At 29.7% G+C, this 11,892-nt stretch overlaps 1 protein-coding gene across 2 annotated transcripts in view; it reads left to right on the top strand.

Moving 5' to 3' along the window:
* The first annotated feature begins 4,066 nt into the window (after positions 1-4,066).
* LOC110031477 (regulation of nuclear pre-mRNA domain-containing protein 1B-like) overlaps positions 4,067-11,892 on the top strand; it is a 110,495-nt gene continuing 102,669 nt past the window's right edge. Inside the window, exons 1-2 of one of the 2 annotated variants that reach the window (XM_020734687.1) lie at positions 4,067-4,416; positions 8,950-9,074. In XM_020734687.1, the coding sequence (XP_020590346.1) occupies positions 8,999-9,074 (76 nt within the window). In that variant the 5' untranslated portion in view covers positions 4,067-4,416; positions 8,950-8,998. The remainder of the gene's footprint in view (positions 4,417-8,949; positions 9,075-11,892) is intronic. The other variant, XM_020734686.1, reaches the window with a different exon arrangement.

The raw sequence follows: 11,892 nt of genomic DNA, 5'->3' as shown, positions 1-11,892 counted from the left end.
TTTAATTTTCTAAGTTTTTATGCATTTTCTATTCAAATAATTATAGAAAATTGTATGTGACTTAAAAAATTCTAAAAAAATTCATGTAAGTTCCTTATGGCCAGAGTAGTCTTAGAAAATACTTTCATAATTTTTTAGAATCAAAATATCCCTGTTTTAAGCAAACCCTAATTTTCTTAAAACATTTAATTTAGAGCACACAAAGACTAAGATCACTTGATTTTTATTTTCTACTGTGGCTTATGAGTCAGAGAACTCACCATAAGAAATTCAAGTCATTTGGAGATCATTTAATATTTTTAATTGATTTTTAAAAGCAACCCTCAAATTTGAAACTTAAATGATTTTTAAAAATCAAAATATAACTCCAAAAATTATGAAACTTAGTTTTTTGAGTTCTCTGATATTAGGGGAATTTAATAAAAATAAAAATATATTTAAAATAAAAACCTAATTTTTAAGTTATTTTTAATAAAATGATTTTTAAGGCTTAAAAATAGAATTTTCACCAAAATAATTCTAAAAAATCAAATAAAAATCAGGAAAATACAAAATAAATTTCTTTGTGTTCTTTAAACTTAGAGAGATTTTCCAAAAATAAATAAAATCTATTTTTCAACACTTAAAATATTTTATTTTTATTAAAGTCCCCAAAACTTCAAGTAATTTTAGTAAATCTCAAAAAATTCAAAAAATCATGAAATTTTGGCCACATGACTTTCTGGCCTAGGGCTAGCTTAAATAAAAAATTTAAGTGATTAGGAATTGTCCTAATCATCTTTTGGAATTTTCTTTGAAAATGCATATTTTTGCATAAAAATAATTATATGAATTAAATTAAATTGTGAAAATTCACATTTTCACCTCTGATGTCTTAATTGACTTATCAGTAAGGTTACATAAAAATTTTAAAGTCATTTGACTTAAATTTGACAAATTATGAAAGTTTGGACCCTTAGGGGCAAAATTGTAATTTTGGATATTTTGGCCTTAATGAACATTTAGGCTTAATCAAAATGGAAAATGGGTAATTTCTAATATTAATTAACTCATTTGATGATTTGCAATCAAAAATGGGCAAAATTGGTAGAAATCCACTTCACTTTGCCAAATTACAAGATAAAAGAATGATTCTCATAATTATCAAAATTTTGGAAACTTCATTAGCATAAGATGACTTTTGAATTTAGGGGTATAACTTTGGAAATCAATGATTTCACACCCTTATTTGATAATCAAAATGATATTTAAATGATCTTCATAGTGATCACTTAAAGTTTTAAATCTTTTCAAAATCAATACACATGCTTAATATACTCACTTAGGTCTTAAGGACTTAGTGATGAACTTAAGTTGAAATCCACTTGTTAAACGTGGATTAGAAAAATCAACATAAAACATCATAGTTGAGAATTTAGATTTTTTTGAAATAAACTTTAGATTTTTTTTAATTTGTACAGAGAAATAAAAAATATATATTTGTCATAAGAAATTTTCTTGGATGTTATTACTTTTAAAATGTATGAATTGATTGAAAAAATAAGCATAATAGTTGAGAATTCCCCCATTTTATAAAACATCATAAATTTAACATCATTTCAAATTTATCCAATGAATAAGTCTCACTAGCTATATATAACAAACCTTTTCCTAACTCCTTTAACAAGTTTTCTTTATTTTTTAGAAGATATATCAAATTATTTTTATTTAGTTTCTCCTAATTAACTGGACTCAAATAGAATGAAAGCACTAAATTTTTTTTAATAGTTATTAATTGGTCATTCAAGTTAGCTCCATGAGATTAATCACATAACCATCAACATTTGAAAGTTTAACATCGTTATCTCCTAAAATTTTTAATATCATAGCTAAAGATCTTTAGAGACTTAATTTCTAAATTAAGCATGTCGTATTTTTTAAGACACCATTAATTTTTATTTCTTTATTCTTCTATATGAATCCATTCTTGCATAATACCTCTCATTAATCAAACTATTAAAAAAAGTTATTTTAGTATTTTGATCCTGAACATGATTGACATCAAGTATTTTTCTCTTCTTTGACATAGAATACTTAGAGTTCAAAATCATTGGAGTTACCTCTTATGCTTTCTACTTTGACATAAAAATTAAGTAGCCTTATTAGTATGTTGTTATTTTTTCTAAATGTGTGCCAAAATCACTGAATTCAAATAATGTTCAAATCAAATAAAAAAAAGGATACAAAATAAATCCATTTTCTCATAAAAACAAATGTCCATTCAACTAATTTATAATTCATCTTCAATTCTCCCTTTAAAGTTTTTTTCATTGATTCTAGTTCTTAATTTACTTTTATTTGCTAAACAATAAAATGACTGAAGGATTTGTTGATGAACTTCAAAAAACCTAATTTATATTTTCACCCATGTATACTCTAGTGTTCATGATCATAACTTCTCATTTAAGAAGATTCCTTTAAGCTTAAAAAAATGTAGAATGATATAAAGAACAATTAATAAGAAAGATTAATCATTGACAAAGGCACAAATCATTAAAGAAGATGAACAGTGATATAAAACCATTTTGAAATTTATTTATCTAAACATTTTAAAAGTAAAGAGGACAAGCAATTAAATGAAAATTTAGTATTGATGGGTATATCATGACGGTTTAACATTATAAAATGCTCTTATTGGACATATTCTAAACTAAACCTCATATTTTACCTATCTAACATCAAATTTACTTAGACACCTTCTTTTCCATTTACATATCTTGTTAGGAAGTTACATTTACTGGGATGAATCATAAGAAGTGAACATACACTTCAAGTCAATCATTTAGGTTCCTATTCATCATTTCTACTAGGATGTCATCTCATTTAATGATAGCAATAGCTCAATTGATAAAGCTTAGAATAATTTATACCTAGAACTATGCAAGGTAAATTACTGTGGATCCCATTTTCTTAAATTTATATTCTATAGATATTTATATAGTATTAAGAAAACTACTCTTCTCTTTGCACTATAGACTTATGACACATCAACAAACTACTATGAATCTATGTGTCTTTATCTTATTATGTTGCTTCTCTTTGTATCTCTATTTAGTTCCGTAGATATTTATATAGTATTAAGAAAACTACTCTTATCTTTGCACTATAGACTTATGACACATCTTATTATGTTGCTTCTCTTTGTATCTCTATTTATTTGTAGTTTGAATTCCATATTTATAGTTTGAATTCCATACTTTTTTTATTGAAGTTGAAAACATTTTTAAATCTATCTTACAAAGTTGTAAGAAAATCAACTTGTTTAAACATATACTTTGAGTGAAAATAAAATTAAAAATAAATGAATGATAACTTTTATGATATGTGGATGGTTGAATGAAAGCAGGACTACAAAATGCTTTCAATTTCACCTAAAGCTTTATGTTATACATGAACAACCGATATTTATTTTCTATTTGTGAATAAACTCGTGGCAGGGACAAGGGTAAGGGGGGAGGAACCGGTTCGAGTTAGATCATACATATTCCTAAACTATCTATTGGGGCTAACCAATCCAGTAGATGCTGATTTAGTCTTATGGAACATGTTGCTTTTTATTTAATTCGAATAGTATGGGTTCATATGAGCGTTAAATTTGGTTAACTAGTGTATTCTCCTCTCGTCATCACACTTGTAGTCATAATCTTTTAGATATAATTTGGGAAGGCTTAATGCCTTTTTATTTTTTTTCACTTAGAAATTATTTTTTTATCACAATTTTAATGATGTCAAATAACTTTATAAGTTAAGGGCTTGAGACATCAATAAAAAAATTGTCAACAAATATCCATAATTTTGAGTAGTGTATATCTATCATAAAAATATTTAAAAAATTATTTCAAACCAAGCTTTATGCTTTCCTTCTATTGTTAAAAAGGTTATTTTCTTGATTTTAATATCATTTATATTTTTCAAAAATAACTATTTATATTTTCTAAGAGAAAATTTTAATAAAAAGTATATCCACTAAAAATAGCTGAAGCAAACAAAGCTAGTCACGCCTAGATATCGGATCCATGAATTGACCAAGATGGGTTGGTTTGTGTTCTCTGATTCGGACGGTCCAGGTTGATTGCCTTTCGCAAGCCTACCAAGGGGCGAGTCCCGGAGCAAACAGCGGGCACTCTCTCCACCTTTCTCCAATTGCAGCGCGTGCCGGGGCCTTTCATGTCCTGTTCTTTCCTTTGGTAACTTTTCGTTACAGAAGGCAAAAACCCTCTCTGATCCGACCACAAAGGCGTGAAACAAGGCTTTTTCTCTGCAGTAGAAGCTTCGGAATCTGGTGTTTCTTCTCTCCTCCGCTCCCCAAAACTCCGTTAAAATACTTTCGCGGTATTCCATCATCCTGACTCTCTTCATCTTTCATGCCATTAAGGGGTAGGTGTTTTTGACATTTTATTGGGAAAAAAACTGTATTGGATACTCTTTCGTGCTTCTCGAGCAAGAGATTTTCGCTTGATATGGTTAATTATGTGTTGGGGAAGTGAGGGAAAGGCGATGCTTTCATTAGGTTTCTTCTTTTCATCGTATGAGCGATTGATGGGTGTTGTAATGTTCGAGTTAACACTCGGAATTATAGTTTTCTTGAAGGAATTGCCTTGACTCATTTTTAAGTTCTAAATTAAGGTGGTTAATAGCCACGATTCTACTGATAGCATTATTGCCTTTCATTTTGATCTATGGCTTTGTTTTGTTGGGATGTTGCTGTTGGCAAAGTAGGTCATGAAGCTGTTTCAGGGGAAGCCCTTCGAAGAGTTACCGTGGGTGTAGCTCCTTCTGCTGTTTGATGAAATTTGTGGTGTAGATGTTCTATATAAATAAGAATTTGTCTTTCTTTTTTCTTGTGCTGCTGCATGATGAGGAGGGCTGTACTTGAGCCAATGGTCTTGTGAGACACCTTGAGCTTATTAGTGCGATCAGCCACTCTTGTGGTGAGCTATACTAGTCAATGAGCCAACTTCTAACCAGTCATGACTTGACTCGTCTGCTTATTAGTTAGCTCATTTGAAAATATGAGTGCACAACACACTTAAAAAATTGTGACTCTTGGGTAATTTAAATTATTTTAAAAACTTAAAAATTCAATTTTTCTTATTCTAATGTTCTTATTCTCTACTAATTTTTAATTATTTCGCCCCATTTTTATTATTCTTTCAATGATTCCATTGTTGCAACTTCTTAAGAGTCGCATTCATTTTCGCTCTTTAATAAGATTTGAAAACTCAAACTCATCGAATTGAGTTTGATTGAAAATCAATACTAGATTTGGTTTATTCAATTTTGACTTGATTAATTACATCCTTAATGTTAGATGACCTCAATGCCCTTATTTGTCTAATTATGATATCCTTGTTGAGTATAATGTATTCCTAAATAGTCCCGGTCATTTATTAATTTGTTTAATTTTCTTTGGGAATCTTTATTAAGCACCAAATTGACAGCTTGATTATTGATTAGTTACTAACTATTCATGTTAACAATATTTTAATCACTATTACACTTTTAATCAGCTTAGTCAAAATAAGATAATAGTTGATTAGTCTTATCTAAGCACAAATTAGCATATTAAACCCATTTATCCTTAACTAAGTTTCAGGTTAACATTTCTATATTACTAATTATTTTAGTTATAAAATTTGATTAGTTCCTTAATTTAATTATACTAAGTAACTGAAATATAATTAATCCCTACAGAACAAAGCCTTAGATAAAAAATGAAGGCAGTAATGCCATAGTAGAATTATGGCTATTAACCACACTACTTTAAAACTTAGAAATGAAGTACAAGGCAATTTCTTTAAGGAAACTATAATTCCAAGTGTTAAACTCGAACATCACAACACCCATCAATCCGCTCATACGATAAAAAGAAGAAACCTAATGAAAGCATCACCTTCCCCCTCACTTACCCAACACATAATTGACCATATCAAGCCAAAATCTCTTGCTCGAGAAGCACGAAAGAGAATCCAATACAGATTTTTCCCCAAAAAAATGTCAACAATTCCTACTCTTAAAATAAGTATATTTAATGCCTAATTAGTAAAAGTAAATGCCAAATGGCATAATAAATCCAAAGTTTAGTTTATTATCACTAAAATGATGTTTAACTAGTTATATTTGACCGACCGAAGCAAATTTAATTGGACTAATTGAAGTCTAATTTATATGAAATTAGTTACATTTTCATATCAGTTAAAATAATTAAATCCTATTTAGTCTTAATTTGGATGTATGACCTAATTTTAAAATAGCACTGTACTATACTTGCACCAACTTGGCTCCTTCATGACCACAACGAACTTACTCATATCATAGCTTTTCTAACTTCATAAGATTAGTGGTGACTTTTATTCTAGACCAAACAATATAACACAACTAAACAAGATCATCAAATAAGTTTTACGTGATTACCTATTGGCTTCTTTTAAAATTGGGAACTATTGATAACGATTGCTTAATAATGATGCAGTAACAATCATGTACATGAAACTTAACATTAAATTATTGTGTTAGAGATGCTTTCATTTTTTTTTGTATCTTGGAGCATAATGTGACCATCTGAATCATTTATATACCTTTTTTTTCTTACAATTTTTTTCATATAGCAATCTTTTGAAGCTAAGGCTTCATTAGTCCGTCTCCGGCTTGGCAAATGTTAAAATTAGATTGGAGTTTAGATCCTAAATTACGAAAAAATAGGAGCTTTTACTTGAGTGCATGCTTTTTACATTATCACTTGAGCTTAAATTATGATATCATGATGAAGTATTTTCAATTTTATCTGCTATACCTGTTATTAAATATTTGTTCTCATTTTATTTGAGTAATACTTGTGTTGCGCTCTCTTCTTGACATTAGCTAAAATTTGATAATTACAATTTTTTCAGTTTCTTGGTCTTATAACAAACATAATGAGTTTGCTACTTGGATGTTTATTTAAACGTGCATCAGCCTACATATGACCAATTGTGTTGGAATGCCATGGATTGAAAGTTTCCATACTTTTCTTGGCCAAACAAAAGTCTTTACAAAAGTTAGTAGAAAGATCTCGAAGTGTGAAGCAACACTTCTGATTTTTTTTCTATTGTGCTTAATTTGCTATCATGATTTGTAGTGGCTTGTTCTACACTGAAAGCACATAAAATGCCACAAATTCAATAAAGCACTTCGTGAATGATACTAGATTAGGCTCTGTGAAAATAATTCTTTTTCATGGTTGAAATAATTTTAGGTGGCTGCTCCAATTTTTAAAGTGATCATCAAGTTGTGGACTCTTATCCAATGAAAATTTCGATGATCTTTGCTGTATTTATTTATATTCTTATTGCCAGAAAATTGAAGTTATCACACCTTTTTTTAGAATTGGAATTGTGAGGTTTGGTTTCACTTTTTTATGAACTTTATAATTAAATTGAAGACAATTACACCAAAGCCTAACACTATTAGGATGGAACTGGAATTGAAATTGAGATCTAAAACATTTATTTTATAGTTAATTTTAAATTTTTTTATTGGCATGTATTTTTTAAGTAAAAGCTTTGAATTGTTTCTTCGACGCCTCAAACGAGTTCTAGGGTACATTCAATCTTGATTCCTAACATTGTAGCTGTGGCGTATTTTCTTATCATGACATGGTTTTTAGTTTCACTTGTTTATGATATTTTAGGATTCTCCTTCAATTTAATATTCTTTTAAAAAACAATGGCCAATGTTTCCATGTTCAAGCAAGCTATTTAATGTGCTGCATTTGCTAGTGCTAAGTGGATTTTCCTTAGACAACATCTATAAACTGAATGTTTTGTTGTTGTGTGAAGTTTATGAAAGTGCATGAGTTGAGAAATTGAGAAATCTGCTTTGATTACAATTTTATGTAAAAAAAGCAAAGTAGAATTGAATGTGAAAGAAAGAGGAGTTCAATACCATGAAAAAAAAAAAGTTATTCTGTCAATGAACAGATTGGGATTGCTCTCTCATAACAAGTGACGATCTACTCTCAAAAAGAATGCTCACATATTACATTGCAGAATTACTTACCCTAAGCCCCAAAAGAATAAGTTGCTCAATGGAATTTGGGCTTACCCATACAATGGGGAGTTACTTTCCCAAATAAGAGGAATTTCTAACTCTCTTATATTCTCTTCTCAAACCCATCCAAATCCATGATTTGACAACCTATGGTATCAGTGGTATGGATAATAACATAATATAGCCATCAATCAATGTCAAAGGAGAAGCTAATGAGTTAATTCCACCAAGAGGGTCTCAGTGATAAAGAATCGTATTTATTCAATATTAAATAACATAATTATTTAGATAAAATCATTAGTTGCTTCAACATTATTTTTAGATTTTAAACATTTGAATAAGATGAATAGAAGATGAGCAAATGCTTATAGAAGACGAGAACAACAAATAGAAATGTACAAATTTCTAATTGTTAATTTTAATTTTTTTTTTAGTGGCTCTTTCATGTATTATTTGAATATTAATCTGTTAATGATAATTAGAATAATAGAGAATTGATTTCCACTGTCCGACCTTCCGTTCCTGTCTTGGTTAACTCTAAGCCCCAGGCCGAGTCGTGACAAGATCAACCATTTTCTCTCGAATCTAACATCACTTGACCCTAAAGTAATAATCGGGTTTGAGTTGAGGCAGGCTCATTCTACTTAACTTTTTTTCGTCTAGCATACTTTTTCTTTTTTGTTTAGTAAATGATCTCTAATGTCAATGTATTTACTATTTTAGTTGTTCGCTTTCTCTCTTTTACTTTTCTGCCTTCATTAAAAGTTTAATTATTGCCTGTGTATTTTTCTTGGCTATTTACAAATTTACTTGCTTCATATAAGAATGGCTATAACTTTACTCAAATATAAGGCGCTGAACATATTTTATCTTATGTAACAGGCATCTCCAATGTCCATGAAGATTTTCTGTTAGCAGAGGAGGAAGAGGAATGGAGGCTGCTTTTAGCACGCAGATATTAGCTGAGAAGCTATCTAAACTCAATAATTCTCAACAAAGCATTGAATGTATCCCTTACTGAATTTGCTTCATATTTGTATTGCTGTTGTTGATTTATAATGTAACATCTTTCTGGTTTTTATAGGATACTTTGATGTGATTTAGTTTTGTTTTGCTTTCTCCTAAATCTTGAGTGGATCATATTTACTATTTGATGATGTTACATCCGATTAACTCTATCCTTGTCAACATTTTGTGTTTTCTTTTAAATATTGACAGATAAAGTTAAGTAAGTGGAATGATTTTAGTTATAAATATATTTCTTGCATTTTCATTATAGAGTAGTCAATGTTAGTACCTTTTTATGGTGATTGAGAACTCAAGCAACATCTGTTGACTGCCATTAAATGCATTGCCTGTGTTGTGGGCAGCGATTAATTATAGTTATTATTGTTTAGGCTGTTGTAGGAGCATGCTTTTTCACTTTTTTATTTTCATCATTGTATTCTTCTTCCCTCTACCTATCTCTTCCTTTTTGACTATACTTCTTTCCCATTTTTACAACTCTCATTTTTTTGTCTTTAGCGAAGATGAGCTGTGAGCAATCATTCAAGTTACCTTTAGTATAATCTAGAAGTCCCTGATTTGAGCCAAGAAGTAGACTCTGAGCAATTGCAATGTTATGGCTAAGTACAACAATCTCTTCATCGACCATGCATTGGTGTGATTACATGCCATGGGCATGCCCTATTTTATTTGCTTTTCCCCATGTGCATACTTTTGCCAACCTCTTGTTACTTTGTCACAACTTAACGAGCTTGGTAGACTCTCTTCAAACATTGAAGGCACCACTGTTTTTTTAGGAACAAAGAATTTTATGAGCTAAATTTTACTTTTACCTTTCTACTCTTATAATGTCACACTTTATTCAATTGATTGCAATTGTACTTAATGAAGCTTTGAGAATTGTTAAATGGCTAGAAAATTATGGGTAAAGGCAATCAGAAGAATGAAGAAGATAAAGATAAATCATTAGGACATTGGGGATCTAGAAGAACATGGAATAGTAGGAAGAAGCTAGGAAGACATGAACATTGAGGATAAAGAAGAAAAAGAGAGAATGCTCTGAGATAAATTGAAATAGTAAAAAAGAATATGGTAAAGAAAAAAATAATGAGCAATTAAGAGCATGGAAAATAGGATGAGAAAACTTTGATGGATTCGCTTTTGCTGTCTGCTAAAGATCATGAGCTATTATTGCTTCAGATGCCTTATAAGCGTTATAGAGATTCTAAATGATACTATTGTTTTCATGGTATTATCTAAAAATTTTTAAATGTTAAAGATTTTTTTTTCTCTTATGAAAAAACTTATTTGTTAGAATTTTGATAGCTAAGGTCATCTTTATTTCAATAATTTTGTGAATTTTGAAGGTGTAAAAATTTGAAGGAGATATGTGTGAGAGCTTCAAGAGAAGTGGTGCAACTAGCTCTCTTTTTTTTTAGTTATATAAAATAAGTGGTTTAAGTGGAGGGTCGTGTTAGATAGTCGACAGCCAACGTAAAACTTGTCAAAAAAATCATGACATGAATCATTTTGTCAGAAGGCCTTCATTTGGTGCTAGGGCGTCCTCTGGAAGCGAGACGCTGCATAGCCTAAATACAGTGAAAAGTGTGCAAGGGCCGCTACACCGGCGCCCGGGTGTAGTGTTAAATAAGCAAAGGTTCCCACATTACGGGCGAATGCGAGTAAAGAAGTTAGTCCATGAAACTAATGAAACTAATATGAGGATAGGATCTTGGAATATAGACATTCTCAATGGTAAAGTAATGGAATTAGTTGATATTAGGATTCATAGGAAAATTAATATCTTATGTATTCAAGAAATTAAGTGGGTTGGAGAAAATGCTAAGGAGTTTGATAATTTAGGTTTTAAACTTTGGTACTCTGGTAAGAGTCGCACTAAAAATGGTGTAGGTGTTATTATAGATAAGAGTTTGAAAGATAATGTTGTAAAAATTAATAGAGTTGGTGATAGAATTATAGCCCTTAAGATTATCATTGATACTAAGATTTTTAATATTATAAGTGTTTATGCTCCTCAAGTAGGTTTAGATACAGAGTCTAAAGATAAATTTTGGAATAACTTAGAAGACTTAATACAAATAAATGATACCTCTTAATACAAATGATACCTCTTGAAGAAAGAATTTTTATTGGAGGAGATTTAAATGGACATGTCGGTAGAGTGGTAGAAGATTTCAGAAAAAAATATTCATGCTACGGTTTTGGAGTAACTAATGAAGAAGGTAAAGTTATTTTAGATTTTGCTTTAGCGTTTGATTTTGTTATTACTAATACTTTATTCAAGAAAAGGGATGAACATCTTATTACTTATAAGAGTGGATCTAATAAAACACAAATTGATTATTTTCTTATGAGAAGAAGGGATCATTGTGATTGTAAAGATTGGAAAGTCATTCCAAGTGAAGATTTAAATACCCAACATCGTTTATTAGTTTTAGATTTTAAGATTAAAAGTTGTAAAATAAAAAATACTAGGACTCATCATTGCAGAATTAGATGGAGAAACTTAAAAGATACAAATAAAATTAATTTTATGAGTAAAATTCAAGATTTCAAAATTTGGGATATTCATGAAAAATCAAATGTGATGTGGGATAAAGTAACAAACGCTATTAAACATGTAGCAAAAAATGTTCTTGGAGAATCAAAGGGAAAAATATTTACAAATAAAAATAGTTGGTGGTGGAATAATAATGTGCAAGAAAAGATAAAATATAAGAAGTTATGTTATAAAAATTGGTTAAAATGTAAAAGCTTAGAAAACTGGAAAAAATATCAAACGGCCCGCAGGGAGTCTAA

The sequence above is a fragment of the Phalaenopsis equestris genome, unplaced genomic scaffold, assembly GCF_001263595.1.
Source record: "Phalaenopsis equestris unplaced genomic scaffold, ASM126359v1 Scaffold000829, whole genome shotgun sequence".
In the NCBI taxonomy this organism is placed as follows: Eukaryota; Viridiplantae; Streptophyta; class Magnoliopsida; order Asparagales; family Orchidaceae; genus Phalaenopsis; species Phalaenopsis equestris.
The sequence above is the reverse complement of the archived record's forward strand: the minus strand, read 5'-3'. Positions and strand labels throughout refer to the sequence as shown.